The 15451-nt window shown below is 43.0% G+C and overlaps 1 protein-coding gene across 12 annotated transcripts in view; it reads right to left on the reverse strand.

Annotated features, from left to right (window-relative positions):
- The window catches only part of ttn.1 (titin, tandem duplicate 1), a 143481-nt gene that overhangs the window by 44345 nt on the left and 83685 nt on the right, over nucleotides 1–15451 (reverse strand). For all 12 annotated transcript variants that reach the window (XM_031585724.1, XM_031585689.1, XM_031585678.1 and 9 more), the window contains 29 exons: nucleotides 15058–15339; nucleotides 14598–14897; nucleotides 14198–14500; nucleotides 13787–14095; nucleotides 13414–13695; nucleotides 13023–13322; nucleotides 12615–12908; nucleotides 8981–11944; nucleotides 8573–8893; nucleotides 8193–8477; nucleotides 7766–8071; nucleotides 7175–7642; nucleotides 6719–6994; nucleotides 6259–6558; nucleotides 5868–6170; nucleotides 5458–5757; nucleotides 5063–5350; nucleotides 4646–4948; nucleotides 4230–4532; nucleotides 3837–4142; nucleotides 3462–3749; nucleotides 3081–3371; nucleotides 2689–2976; nucleotides 1992–2582; nucleotides 1795–1899; nucleotides 1504–1701; nucleotides 1104–1400; nucleotides 412–999; nucleotides 26–328 (listed from right to left, as the gene is read on the reverse strand). In XM_031585724.1, the coding sequence (XP_031441584.1) occupies nucleotides 26–328; nucleotides 412–999; nucleotides 1104–1400; nucleotides 1504–1701; nucleotides 1795–1899; nucleotides 1992–2582; nucleotides 2689–2976; nucleotides 3081–3371; nucleotides 3462–3749; nucleotides 3837–4142; nucleotides 4230–4532; nucleotides 4646–4948; nucleotides 5063–5350; nucleotides 5458–5757; nucleotides 5868–6170; nucleotides 6259–6558; nucleotides 6719–6994; nucleotides 7175–7642; nucleotides 7766–8071; nucleotides 8193–8477; nucleotides 8573–8893; nucleotides 8981–11944; nucleotides 12615–12908; nucleotides 13023–13322; nucleotides 13414–13695; nucleotides 13787–14095; nucleotides 14198–14500; nucleotides 14598–14897; nucleotides 15058–15339 (11742 nt within the window). The remainder of the gene's footprint in view (nucleotides 1–25; nucleotides 329–411; nucleotides 1000–1103; nucleotides 1401–1503; nucleotides 1702–1794; nucleotides 1900–1991; nucleotides 2583–2688; nucleotides 2977–3080; nucleotides 3372–3461; nucleotides 3750–3836; nucleotides 4143–4229; nucleotides 4533–4645; nucleotides 4949–5062; nucleotides 5351–5457; nucleotides 5758–5867; nucleotides 6171–6258; nucleotides 6559–6718; nucleotides 6995–7174; nucleotides 7643–7765; nucleotides 8072–8192; nucleotides 8478–8572; nucleotides 8894–8980; nucleotides 11945–12614; nucleotides 12909–13022; nucleotides 13323–13413; nucleotides 13696–13786; nucleotides 14096–14197; nucleotides 14501–14597; nucleotides 14898–15057; nucleotides 15340–15451) is intronic.

Raw genomic sequence — 15451 nt, forward strand, 5'->3', positions numbered from 1 at the left:
GGAGAAGAAAAAATGTATTACTGACCTGCTACACCCTTGGTCATAACAGGTACAGATGGTTCACTCGGCTCTCCAAAGCCTGCTTGATTCTCAGCCGTCACACGGAATTCATATTCAACATCCTCTGCAAGGCCTTGAATTTCAAAATGAAGGTCAGATATAGTCTTCTTTGCTGCCCTGATCCAACGCACACCTTTCTTTTCTTTCTTCTCTACAAGGTAGCCTGTTATGTCACTGCCACCATCATCGGCTGGCCTCTTCCATGTAATAGTTACACTGGTTCCATTAACATTTTCAATTTCCGGCTTTAAGGGAGGACCAGGGGGACCTAGAAAGAACGTTTAACATTAGTATATTGTGACAGGTAAATATTACAGAGCTCTACTGGTTATGAGTATATGGCTAACTCACCAAATCTATCAACAATCTTGACAGCTTCAGAATGTGATGGATCTCCAGCACCAGTATGATTTACAGCTTTGACACGGAAGATGTATTCATTGCCTTGGACAAGTTTTGCAGCCACATAGTGGCAGTCAATGACTTGTTCAGCAAGATTGGTCCAGAGAAGGCGGCTTGTTTCCCTCTTTTCTAGAGTGTAATATTTAATTGCAGATCCACCTTCTTCTGCTGGTGGTGTCCAAGTTAAGGTGGCTTTTTCAGATGAAACTCCACTGGCTTCAATGGGTCCAGGGGCTCCTGGAACATCCAATACCTTCACCTTAACGTTTTCTTCTTTAACGCCGAATGGATTACTTGCAGAAATGGTATACTCTCCTGTGTCACTTCTGCTTGCATACTTGATGGAGAGAGTAGATGATGTTGGGGTCGACTCAATCTGGCATATATCCGATGGTTTAAACAATTTTCCTCCTTTAGACCAGAAAGAGGTTGGAGTAGGTTTGCCCAAGATACTTGTGGCAGTTATGACAATTGTGTCACCAGCCCTCACAGTAAGTCCCTCCATCACAGTCGAGTCAATAATGATGGTTGGTGCAGCTATTAATTAAACAAAAAGTAACAATGTTACAATGGTGAAGTGAAAAAGCACAGCATTAATTCACAATACATTGTGGAATCAACTATATTAAATATATCATTACCATATTCATCTGAACAGACAATAGTGTCTGTTTGCTCAGACGGTGGGCTGAGTGCTCCAGCAGAGTTCTTGGCCCGGATTCTGAATTCATACTTGCATCCTTCCTGCAAGTCTTTGATAGTGTATGCACAATCCACAACATTCATAGTATTGCCCTTCACCCAAACTTTGGAAGGCAGATCACGTCTCTCAACAATATATCCTGTGAGTCTGTGTCCACCGTCATACTCAGGCTCAGTCCACTGAAGTGTTACTGTACTCCTAGTAATGCTGATAACATCAGGTTTACCGGGAGCATCTGAGAAACAAAAGGAATGTAATTAAGGGAAACAATTTAGCAATATTAATATCATTTAAATCAACCTCCCAAATCTAAAAACTGGCACAATGTTCTTACGTACCAATTGGATCCAAGGCAACCATGGGCTCAGTTGGTCCACTTGGTCGGCCAATACCAGCCAAATTAATTGCAATGACACGGAATTCATATTCCAGACCCTCAGTTAAACCTGTCGCTTGGAATTCTTTCATTTTCACATGAGTCTGGTTGGCCCTCTTCCACAACATGCTGTTTCTTTCCTTGAATTCAACATGGTAGCCTAAAATAATAAAAACATTGAAGAAAGTTACAGGCAAATAAAACATTACTTGACACATTTGTTACTCAAATCAAATCTGATCAAAAAACATACCAGTGATTGGAGAGCCTCCTGTTTTCCTTGGATCAGACCAACCCAGGTAGGCACAATTGTGACGCATACTCATGATTTGAGGTGGAGGAGGTGCATCAGGTACATCTAGTGAATAAACATGCCATATTAATTGTTTTCACATTTTATTAAGATATTAATACTGAACCAATACTTTAAAATATAAAAAAATCCCTTACTGAATGGATGCTTGGCCACCATTGCCTCAGACTTGAGACCTTCACCAACTCCATACTTGTTTTCTGCGCACACTCTAAAGATATATTCGGTTCCTTCATGGAGTCCAGTCACTCTAAATGTAGGTTCTTCTACAGATGAAGCAACAGTGACCCACATGTTGGTGACGGAATCTCTCTTTTCTAGGATGTAGTTTGTGATTGGAGAGCCACCATCATCCTTGGGTGCACCCCACTTCAAAGTCACACCATCAGCCGTGACATCCTTGAGCTTAATAGGTGCGACTGGAAGCCCTGGTTTCCCGACCACTCTGACAAAAATGGTTGACTCCTTTGATCCAAAACTGTTTCTGAGAGTGATGGTGTATTTGGAGGCATCGCTCCTCTGGCAGTCCCGAATCAGCAGAGTTGTATTCACTAACGTCGATTCCATACACACTCTGCCAGTGTCAGTGAGATTTTCGTCCTCACCCTTGACCCATTTAACTGTTGGGATGGGTTTGCCAATGATTGGGATCTTCAAACGGACATTGCTTCCCTCCTTAGCAATGTAGCATAGGTTAGGCAGGTCACGCAAATCACAGCCCGGTGGAACTAAAACAGAGAAATGTGAGTTAAAAATTATGGACTTGGAATATACTATGATCTATTGTATTATGCATATGAGTTGAAGGTAGATCATAATAATACAAAATCTCACCAATAGTGTCCTTTGCCACCAGAGTGAGCTCCTTCTCGGGACCATCTCCTGTATCATTCATAGCCTTAACTCTGTACTTGTATTCTCTGCCCTCAATAAGGTCTTTGCCACTGTATTGCATGTTCTTCGAGCTCATAAGCTCCTTCCAATCATCGTCATCATTGAGAACCTCAAGGATATAGGCAATAATACGACTGCCACCATCACTGATAGGCTTCTTCCAAGTAAGAGTGCATGAATCTTTGGTTACCAAGATGGGCTTGAAGTCCATGACTGGTCCAGGTTGTTCTGGAAAATAATGATTGTTTTATCAATCTCTGCAGCAACTACTAACACTGTTATTTGAAGTGGAAACACAAACTGTTCATGAAATGAACATAAAAAGCACTCACCAGAGGCCCTCACAGCATCTGCAGTTTCACATGCCTCGCCAATGCCCAATTCGTTCACAGCCTTGACTCTGAAGCTATAAGATCTACCTGCCTCCAAACCATCAATTTTACATGATGTCTTTTCGCAGTTGTCTGAAACCAAGGACCAGGCCTTTCTCTCAGCATCACGCTTTTCAATAATGTAACTTGTCACTGGACTTCCACCATCAATAAGAGGCTGGTCCCAAAATATGCGTGCCATTTCTTTTGTGGTCTCTTTAACCATAAGATTGAGCGGTGGTCCCGGGGTGTCTGAGAAAAAAAAGGGAACGTCCATACAGTACAAGCCAAAACATTACAATTGTAAGAATAAGTTATACATAAAAAATCCAAGGGACTTACCGTGAACCTTAACAACAACTGTGTACATCTTCATTCCACTGAGGCTTTCAAGACTCAAAATATATTTGCCTGCATCATATCTGTTCACTTTTTCAACTAACACCATGGTATCAGACTCTGTTGACTTTATGATGATTCCTTGTCTGTCCTTAATGTTGGTGTTCATCTTGGCCCAGATTGCCTTGGGAGCAGGGTGACCCTTTATTGTTGCATGAAGTTTCATTACAGAACCAGCCTTCAACACCAGTGTTTCTTTAAGCTCTGCATCAAGTTGACCTTCAGGAGCCACTGTAATTAAACCAAGAGCACAATAATAAGTAAAAAAACATACAGTGTATTATTGCATATATTCCTGGAATGGTAATTATTGCTTACCCAAAATATCTTTGGCAAAAGGTTTTTCTGGGACTTCACATGACTCACTGAAACCCACTTTGTTGACAGCTGTCACACGCAGTTGATACTGAGAGTTTGTCAAGAGTCCAGAAACAATGTAATTGGTGTCCTGGAGATTCTTGGGGACGTTGCATCTTATCCAGTCTTTCACATCTAATCTCTTAGACTCTACAAGATAGCCTAAGATTGGAGCGCCACCATCATTTGCTGGCTTTGTCCAGGACAGGCTGATTGTGCTGTGTGTGGTGTCTGTAACCACTGGTGAAACAGGAGGACCAGGAGGGACTGTGGTAAAGAAAAAAACAAGTCAATGATGCATTCGAGTTTTGATATTTTAAAGCTACAGGAGGTTTCTTTTGGATGGGTACTTACACATAGGTTCCAATGCTGAGACACCAACAGATGCTTCACTGGGTTTTCCAGGACCAGCCTTGTTCACAGCTATAACTCTGTACTCATATTCAATTCCTTCTGTGAGACCAGTAACCTCAAGGGTTCGCTCCATGAGTGGCTTCCTGTTAAGTTTTGTCCAGTTCATGTCTTTGGTTTCTTTCTTCTCAACCATGAATCCAGTGATGGGAGACTTTCCATCATCTGAAGGTTCCTTCCAGCTTACAGTCATCTTCTCTTTTGTGACATTGGTAATTACTGGAGCGTCACAGGGTCCAGGAGCAGCTGTAATGATTGATGAATCATTGTGAGTCAGATTCATGAATTTTTTTCATTTACATGTATTTTTTTTACATTTCCATTAACAGCAAAATCAGTATCTAAAAATAATTACTTACTGTATGGATTCCTGGCAAAAACAGGACCTGAGAGGATGCCATCTCCAGCACCGAACCTGTTTTCAGCACGGACACGGAACTGATACTCACGTCCCTCAATCAGTCTTTCCACTGTGAATTCAGTGACCTCGCCACTGATTCTGGCAGATACCTGGGCCCATTCAGCCCTGCTGGTTTCGCGCTTATCAACAATATAGTTACTTAAAGGTGCACCACCATCTGCAGTGGGTGGTTCCCAGCTCAACTTGATCTTTTCTGCTAACACCTCATCATACTTGACAGAAGCTGGTGGCCCAGGAACGTCTAAAGATCAAAACATTAATTTGTTACTGGAATCACAGTATATACACAAATAATGTATGTGCCAAGATATGCATTGACCTAAGTGTATGTCTTGAAGACCATTGTTTCACTCACCCAAGACTTTAACTGTGATTTCCTCAGTCTTGGAACCACTTGCATTTTCAGCAAGAATGGTAAACACTCCAGTTTGCTTTTTCGTCACAGAATTCATCTCCAAACCAAAGAGATTTCGCTTCTGTGTCAGCTTCAGATTTAGGTCTCCCTTCAAGACTTGTCCATCCTTACTCCATGTAACCTTTGGCATTGGTTTACCAAAGATTTCAGCCTCAAGACGGACATCTCTTCCAGCCTTAACAGGCTGCATCTTTTTCATCTGAATTTGGAGCTCTATTCTTGGAGGTACTACAATTGGAAAAATAACAAAATGATAAACATCTTGTAGATTACACTCTCTATGGCTATATTGTCTCCTTACCATTACTCTCTCTTTATCTCTATTTTGTCCTTACCATTTTCAGCAGAAACAAGGATGGGATCAGAGATCTCGGAAGGCCTGCTCATATTCACAGCTGTTTTTGCAATAACCCTGAACTGGTATTTGACATCTTCATCCAGTCCAGTAGCTCTGTACTCCTCTCTTGGTACGTTCTGGCTGCTTGTGTTGCAACGGATCCATGTGTCTCCAGGCAATTTCATGGCCTCAACATAATACCCAATGATCTTGCTTCCACCATCATTCTTTGGCCTGGTCCAGACCAGTGTAATGGTGTTCTTTGTCACATCAAGAGGCTCTGGTTTACCTGGTGTATCTGTAAATAACCAAATATAACATTCAGTCTGATAGTTTCCACTGTTCCACAATTTATAATACACAAACATTGTCAAACATTGACAAAAAATGAAAACAATCTCCACCCACCAACGGCTGTTCTTGCAGTAACAAAGTCGGTCTTCTTGCTAGGTTTGCCTTGTCCAGCACGATTGATGGCAGAGACTCTGAAAGTATATTCCAGACCTTCAATGAGGCCAGCACATGGATATTCTGTTGTGCGAACAGCAGAATCATTAGCCTTAACCCAAAGCAGGCTGTTCCTCTCTTTACGCTCAATGTAGAATCCAGTAATAGGGCTGCCACCATCACTCTCTGGCCTGTCCCAAGCCACAAACATACAGTCTTTGTTGACTTTGTTGATATGGCAGTTCAGAGGTTCACCAGGAACATCTAAAAAGACAAATAAGTATTATAGACAAAGCCTCTGTAAATAGTTATAAGAGTAAAGATAAATCTTAGTTTTAAATAATTTCCTTACTGAAGGGGAACCTGGCAATCATTCTGTCAGATGTGATAGGATCGGAGATGCCAAAGCGATTCTCAGCACGAGCTCGGAACACATACTCCTTTCCAGGGATAAGCTTGCCAAGTCTGCAGCCAGTCTTGCCACAGGAAGACAACGCTGTGACCCAGTCACCTCTGCTGACATCACATTTCTCAATCACATAGTTTGTGATTTTGCTTCCACCATCCTCCAGAGGTGCATTCCAGGACAGTGTGCAGGCATCAGCATCAATGTCACTGACCTCAAATGGAGGCTCAGGTGGTCCAGGGATATCTGGAATATTCAAGGAAAAATTGTCATTTGGATTGTTAAGACATTCCTTTTAAATTGCACGTCCGCAAGATGATCATAATGACTCCACATTTTAAATGGGTTCTTGCCTCACATTACACCCCTAATCTTTAGACATGACTGTACAACAATGGTTACTGACCTCTAATGACAATTTTGATGGATTCTTCCACTGTGGCACAGCTGTTTTCAGCAACAAGACTATATTGACCACTGTCTGTTCTTGAGACATCTTTGATAATGAGCACACAAAGGTTTTGAGATTTGTGCACCGCAAGGCGGCTGGATGAGACGACAGCATCCTCTCCATGTTTCCATTTGCATTCTGGTGCTGGCTTGCCAGAGACAACAGCTTCTACTCTTAGTTTAGCTCCTGCCTTTGCAGTCAAGGTGTCAGCCATGATAATCTTGGGTTCCACTGAAAAACAAAACATGTATTCAGATTTCAGCCATAGGGATTGTTTTCTAAAAGTATTTAAAACATATTTATTTATATTTATATTTATTTATTTATTTTTCAAAAATAATATATATATATATATATATATATATATTTCTAGATCTATATGGACTAAAATAGTGAATAAACAGAGCTTACGTATTAGTTCTTTGATTTCATAGGCCTCCCTGGTTTCCGTTGGTACACTGCAACCCATGCTATTTCTGGCAGCAACACGGAACCTGTACTTGTTTCCCAGTTTAAGCCCAGCCACAGAAATACTTAAATCTTTGACAACCGTGTATGGTGTCCAAGGTAACTCCTTTGGCTTGCCCTCATCGTCTTCGTCGGCTTCGGGGTCGGTCTCAGGTTCAGTTTCAGATGCGGGAGCAGCTGCAGGTGCAGCCTCACCCTCTGGTGCCGCTTCACCCTCTGGTGCCGCTTCACCCTCAGGGGCAGGTTCACCCTCTGCTGGTTTAGGTTTCCTTGGTGGTTTAAGCTCCAAATAATCAATCACATATCCGTCGATCTTAGCACCTCCATCGCTTATTGGCTTCACCCAACCAATTGTTGCACCGTTCTTGGTAATTTCCAGTACATCAATCTTCTGCGGTGGGTCTGGCTTGCCTGAAGAGAGGAAGGATTAACATATGTTACTGGATGGTATTACCCTTTTCAGGATAGTTATTGGCTAGTATTACGCATTTAAAAATTCTCCTATATTTGACAATTGTCCCAGATAATACTTACTGACTGGATCCGATGCCAGATAGGACTGTAGAGATGCTCTTGGCACACCAGGACCATACTCATTGGCAGCTGTCACTCTGAAGTAATACTCTGTGCCTGGCGAAAGATTGCCTATCTTAAGTGTTGTCTTTTCTACGTCCACATTGGTGTTAACCATTGCCCAGGTCTTTTTGTCAATTGCACGCTTCTCCACAATGTAATGTGTCACGGGACTGCCTCCGTCAACGTCAGGAGGAGACCATGAAAGTTTGCAGGACATCACTTTGATATCAGTAGCCTCCACATTAATCACAGGTCCAGGGGTATCTATTTAAAGGAATTGCATACATTTTAGAATGTATTCATTTTCAAAATGAAGTACAGAAAATCCTTCAATGCATTCTCAGTTATCATTTATAGCAAAAAGACATAGTCTTCGATTACTTACCTAAAACTTTGACATCCACAAACACTGCCTTCTCCCCAGCTGCACTGGATACTTTCAATGTGTATTTTCCTGTATCACTTCTATTAGTTTCAGAGATAACGAGGAATGTCATGGTGTCAATGATATCCACATGACCTTTCCTGACAACATTGTCAACACCCATTTTCCTCCACAAGACTGTTGGTGCAGGTCTTCCTCTGATTGTAGCTACCAGTCTAATTGGGCAACCAGCTCTGACTGTCACACCCTTCTTAAGTTCCGCATCCAATTCAATCTCAGGAATTTCTGTTAGTGGAGATTGGAAGATTAATTTAAAACACTTTAATTAATTTGGTGACATCTGGATTAATGATAAAATCAGAAAATGAACAATAACTCACCAAGAATTTCCCTGGGTACAACAGCTGACGGAAGATTAGTGGCTGGGCCCAAGCCAATCTGGTTTTGGCAAGAAACACGGAATTCATAAAGAAGCTTCTCCTCCAGACTTGAGACTGTGAATTCAGTCACAATCAGCTGGGCGGCAACATTGCACCTCTTCCAAGCCTCATCTGATTTTTTGGCTGCACCCGGGACTCTCGTTTCAACCACATATCCAATAATCGGTGCACCACCATCATCAGTGGGCTTGGTCCATCCAAGTGTAATAGATGATTTTGTGCTATCTGATACCTTGAAATTACCAACAGGGCCAGGGGGACCTACAAAGAAGAAAGATATTTAGTGTAATATCTGCTAAGGCTAACAAGTTTGAGTAATAATAATAGACTAAAACGTATTATACATACCAAGAGCATCCCTGGCAACAAGTGATATGGAAGGCTTGCTTGGATTGCCTACTCCAATTTCATTTTCAGCCTTGACTCTGAACTGGTAATCATGGTTGGGCAACAAGTTGGACACTTTCATCGATGTTCCAGAAACAGGATCTTTTGTGACTGGTCCCCATCGGACCGCATGCTGTTCCTTCTTCTCCAGAATGTAGCCAGTGATTGGCTTTCCTCCATCATTAACAGGAGGACACCACTCAACTGTCATTTCATTCTTGGTAACTTTGGTCACCTCTGGTGTATCTGGTGCTCCAGGCCTACTGAACTGCGTCCTTGCAACAATGGTCTCAGTCTCAACCGCAGGGCCAGCTCCCATCTTGTTTTCTGCACGCACTCTGAAAATGTATTCATTTCCTTCAGTGAGGCGCGTGATTTTAGCAGAATTGGTAATAACAGCGGATGAATGAACAGACCAGACGCCCCTCTGGGGTTCACACTTCTCAATAATGTAATTGTAGATCTCACAACCACCATCATCCTCTGGGATCTCCCAGGACAATTTGCATCTATCCACAGAAATTCCAGATACTATCAGGTCTATGATTGGACCGGGTCTGTCAAGCACATTCAACACGGCTGTAGCAGATGCGGTTCCACCAGGATTAGTAGCAGTGATGACAAACTTTCCAGTATCCGCACGTCTTGAGTTTGTAAGAAGGAATTTGGAGAAATGAACTCCACCTTCAATTTTAATCCTGGGGCTCCTGTGCAAATCAATAGTGGAACCCTCCTTGGTCCACTTGATCTCTGGGTTTGGTGTTCCCTTAACTTCGGCCTCAAATGCAACAGTTTCACCTGCTTTAATCATATAGGCACCCTCCAACTTCAGGCTTGGTTCCACAACAACTTGTTTGACAAGTGTTTCTGCGGTTGTCACCCAGTCACTCTCACCTCCTTCATTCTTTGTTTGAACTCTGAATTGATAGATTTGATTTTCAATACATCTGTCAGCCATGAAGAATGTATCCTTAATTGCACCTCTGTGCAATCTCTCCCAGTCATCAGCCTCTTTAGGTTTCTTCTCCACATGATAGGCAAGGTTGCGGCTGCCACCATCATTCTCTGGCTTGTTCCACTTGAGGAAGACAAATGTTTTACCAACTTCTGCAATCTGAAGATTCTCTGGTGGACCTGGCTTGTCAACAGGATCTACTGCAAGAATGGGATTTTTTGTCTCAACTGCTGATCCAGCACCGATCTTATTCTGAGCTCTAACTCTGAAGAAATATTCACAACCTTCCACAAGAGGAGCTTTAATGATACGTTTTGTGCAGTCGTTTGAGACCATGGTCCAATTCCTTTGGCTAGGCTGACGGAACTCAATTATGTAGTGTGTAATTTCTGTACCTCCATTGTCCTCTGGATTTTCATAAGACACCATGCAGGAACTTTTTGTCACATATGCTGCTTTCAAATTCTGGCATGGGCCAGGGGTGTCCAGCACATTGACTATAATAGTGGCTTGTGCGTTGCCGCTGCTGTTTTTAGCCTGGATGGTATATTTTCCATAATCTTCTCTGACTGCATCCTCAATGACCAGTTCAGCCAAGGGGTACGTGGTGTTAATTTCAGTGCGCCTGTCTGTGCCCACCACCCTTGCATCCTTTGTCCAGGTGATTTCTGGGTCAGGTCTGCCCTTCACACGAGTCACCAGGCTGATAATCTGTCCAGCCCTGACGGTCAAAAGGTCACGGCAAGACACATCAACGATGACCTCAGGAGGCACAAGGATATCTTTGGCGAGTAACACCTCAGAAAGCTCTCTTGGTTCACCTTCTCCAATTATATTGGCAGCTCTGATGCGGAACTTGTACTCCATGCCTTCAATAAGACCAGGTACTCTGAATGCACACATTGGAATGAGATCTTTGTTAATTTTGTCCCACTGAGCACTGATAGATTTCTGACATTCAACAACATATCCCAACACTGGGCTACCACCATCTCTTGTGGGTTTGCTCCAAACCAGGTCAGCATATGATTTGCTCCAGTCTTTTATTTTGGGGCTCGCGGGAGGACCCGGGCGACCAATAGGCCGTTTGGCCTTCATGGGTTCAGATGGAGAGGAAGGCTCACTCACTCCAGCAACGTTCTCAGCAAAGACTCTGAATTCATAGCTGTTGCCCTCAAAAAGACCAGATACTCTGTACCTCAGATCCAGGACGGGGGTCTTGTTGACCCTAATCCATTTGCCTGTAAGTTCTCTGCGCTCCACAATGTAGCCACTAATTGGGCTGCCACCATCAGACTCAGGTGCAGTCCACTCCAACGTCACAGCATTTTCTGTGATATCAGAGCATAATGGTGGGCCTGGTGTACCAGGAGGGACAAACATGTGTTTGGCAATGGTTGGTGGGCTTTCTAGTGGGGCACCAATACCAATCCTGTTCTCTGCACGAACACGTACAATATATTCACGGCCCTTCTCTAGGCGAGGAACCTTGGCTTTCATGCTCATGCTTCCTGAGTTGACAACTGACCATGGCTCCCAGGGCTTCTTAACATCCTTCTTTTCAACAACGTAGCTCATCAAAGGAGTTCCTCCATCATCCTTTGGCGCACGCCAGCTGATGACCATATGGTCAGGAGTAACCTCAAGGATGGCGACAGGGCCAATGGGTGGACCAGGAACGTCAAGCACAGTTGCGTGCACAGCAACAGATTTGCTTCCTGCTGGGTTTGCTACGGATAGAATGTACTCTCCACTGTCTGAGCGAGCACTTTCACTGATGGTGAGGACTGTTGATGTTCCCTCAGTTTCAACTTTGATTTTGCCCTCAGTTTTCAGTTCATTGCCGTCACTTGTCCACTTGGCTGTGGGAGTAGGGATTCCTTTCATGACTGCTGGGAAGACAAGTGTGCTGCCAGCTTTGACAATGAGACCCTCAATTAGCTTCAGATCCACCTCAATAGTTGGTGCCACTGAAAGATTAAAGCATAAACACCACAGAATTAGATGTTGATCAGGTGTTGTGACAAATTACTATTGAATGATAGGATGAACTGGTTTGACTAACGGTGCATTCACATGTACGCATTGGCTTGCCTGTCGATTGGGGGGGTGTTGATTACACAGATTTGTATAGTAAGACTGACAAGTCAACAACCAGTCACGCCACTATGAATTGACCGCTGTGTAACTTCGCTAGCAAGCCTTTTACTTTGTGGGTAGTTACCTTGCTAACATAAGATAGTTGGCTCAGACACCTCGTAAATCACCTCAAAAGTATTTTTTGTCAGTTACAAAACTTTAACTTAAAAAAAAATCTATACTAAATCTAAAATGTACAAATACAACCATCTACAGAGTTTGTTCCGCCATCTTTTTTCCAATCGAGCTCTCTTTAGATATTTGCAGAAACGTGATTTGATTGCTCGGGAATGAACTTGAATATTTGTATGCCATTTAATTGGCTGGCACCTTCGTTGGCGCTAACTTTTCTTAACTTTCTATCGCAAGCAAAGCGAAACAACAGAACCGCAATTCAGTTCGGCAACGCTTCCGTCATCCTATTCAAAGTGAATGGGAAGAGTCTCCGTTGAAGCCTCCAAAGCATACACGTGAATGCCCTGAAATCATAATACATCTTACAAAGCTTTTCTTGGCAGGTCACTGGAACACTGGTGTCTGGTGTGCTGATGCCAATGGCATTTTGTGATTTCACTCGGAATCTGTAAGTCTTTCCTTCTTCCAATCCAGTCACATGGCTCTTGGCGTCGTTGACTGTTTTGAAGCTGACCCAGTCAGTCTTTCCCTCCTCTTGGTGCTCAACAATAAATCCTGTGATTTCACTTCCTCCAGTGCGTTCTGGCCACTCCCACTGAAGCCAAACTTCAGTCTTCTCTACATCGGTATGATGCAAATTCTTGGGTGGACCAGGTGGGTCTGCAAATAAGTATATGATTATCATCACAATTATTTGTATAATTACGGTGCACTGTATTATAGAACTGTAAAATAAGATATTAGAATTCTGATATTATTCTGCATAGTACTCACAGAGAGGATCAATAGCCTTGATAGGTACTTTGGTTAAAACAAATTCACTTCTGCCAAATTGATTCTCAGAAGCCACCCGGAACAAATACTGAATTCCTTCCATCAGATACAGGGCCATAAGGCTATGTTTCTTGCAGGAGGCATTGACTGGCACCCACTTGTCAGATGCAACATCTTTCTTTTGTACAACATAATGAGAAATCACAGCTCCACCATCATCCTCTGGGGCTTTCCAGGTAAGATAGGCGGCTTCACTTGTGACCTCAGATACATTCAGATTGCGAGGAGGATCAGGTTTTTCTAAAAGAGAACAAATATTACTGAAGTAACTGAACACTTTGCAGTGCAAATATTTCATACAACAAATGTGGTGTACAACAAATATACATACTGAGGGTGAGCACTGCACAAGTGGCAGTCTTTGTTCCAGCTGCATTTTCCACAGTTAAGGTGTAATTGCCACTGTCGCTGCGATCACAGTTGCGGATTTCTAATTTGCTTCCAGTTGCTGTGACCCCAATGATGCACTTAGCTGGAACTTCCTCACCATTCTTCTTCCATGTGACAGTTGGAATAGGCATACCCTTGATTGTAGCGCTAAGTACAATGTCTGTTCCCACCATAGCCAGATGGTCACGAGACATATTGCCATCCAGCAGCAACTCAGGAACCTCTGCAGATACAGAAATAAAAGATTGATTGTAATAATCTATAGTAATCTGAAAGTGTCTTCCAATTGCTTTAGAAATGAAGTATCAACTAACCAAGTCTGTCGTGGACTTTAATATCTTGCTTGATGTATGCAGGCTCAGAGGCTCCAGCTGCATTCACAGACATGATCCTGAACCTGTAGTCCAGTCCATCAGTCAGGTTTGTAACCACAAACTTTGTGTCTGTGCATTGATCAGGAGTCTCATTAGCCTTCACCCATTCAACGGCACCAGGCGTCTGATACTCAACCATGTAGCCAAGGAGTTTGCCTTTGCCGTCGTGACGAGGTACACGCCAAGACAGACTCACTGAATCCTTGGTCTTATCAACAGCCTCTGGCAGGACTGGAGGAGTTGGAAGAACTAGAAACATAGATTGTGTCATTATATTAGAAACATGTCAGTGTATATCATTACAAATTATACAAATATAACAATCATTTAGGAAAATCTCCTTTGGCATACCAACGGGATCTTTAGCAAGGATTGGCTGTGATGGCGGGCTTGGGTCACCAATGCCCATTTCGTTCTCTGCTGTAGCACGGAATAAATACTGTGTGCCTTCAACAAGATCCTGCACCCGGTATGTAGTATTTGGATAAATAGGATCCCTTGTAGCACGATTCCATCTCTTTGCAGATGGCTCCTTCTTCTCAAGGATATAATTGGTGATGGGCTTGCCACCATCACGTGGTCGGTTCCAGATGATTAGGGCTGAGTCGTGGTACACCTCCCTCACAGTGGGTTCCTCAGGTGCCTCGGGTACTCCTAAAAATGTGACAACAATATTTAAAAATGGGTCACAGTTCATTTAAATCAGAATATTGTTTGATAATTTCGAATCATGTTAAAAAATGTTACGTACTGTAACGATCTTTAGCTTTCATCTCCTCAGAATCCAGTGGGTCGCTGATGCCGTACATATTCTCAGCAGAGATTCTATAGATGTATTCACGTCCCTCCTCGAGTTTGGGCACTTTGCATGTTGTCTTTGTCATGGCTGATGTGACAGTAGTCCACGCCTCTCTGTTGGTGTCTCTCTTCTCAACAATGTAGTTGGAAATTCCGCAACCACCATCATCAAGAGGAGGCTTCCAAGAAATGACCATGTGGTCTCTGTGGACCTCCTCAAAGACAACTGGACCCACTGGAGGCAATGGGCGGTCTGCAAAGAAAACGTCTTTTGCTCAGGGCTGTCTCAGGACTCATAGATACATAGCCATCAACTAAAGGACTGCCTACGATCCACAGTAGAGATTTCACGCATTCAAAATCACATGGGGAAACAGTTAGGTAAAGAAAATAATAATATGATGAAAGCATACCAACAACGGTGACATTGCAAATGCCTTTGCGGGCTCCAGTGCTGTTCTCCACAGTCACACAGTATCTGCCACTGTGCTCACGCTTAGCCTTCATAAGGCCAAGACACATGGTAGTCAGAGTATTCTTGAACTTGATATGCTCATCTGCTTTCAAGTCCTCATCATCTCTGGACCAAGTGATAGATGGAGCAGGCTTTCCAGTATACCGACCCTGAAGAGCACAGCTCTCACCAACGCGAATGATAAACTTGTCACGGAAGTCAAGCTCAATGGTTGGGGGCTCTGAGGAAAACAACAACAACCGAAAAACATCAATACTTTTAATGCATCTATATGCATTTCCTGAAAGATGTTGATTTATAACGAAGTTCATTTATTTCAAAAAACAAGATAG

This window comes from Clupea harengus, chromosome 2, assembly GCF_900700415.2.
Source record: "Clupea harengus chromosome 2, Ch_v2.0.2, whole genome shotgun sequence".
NCBI lineage: Eukaryota > Metazoa > Chordata > Actinopteri > Clupeiformes > Clupeidae > Clupea > Clupea harengus.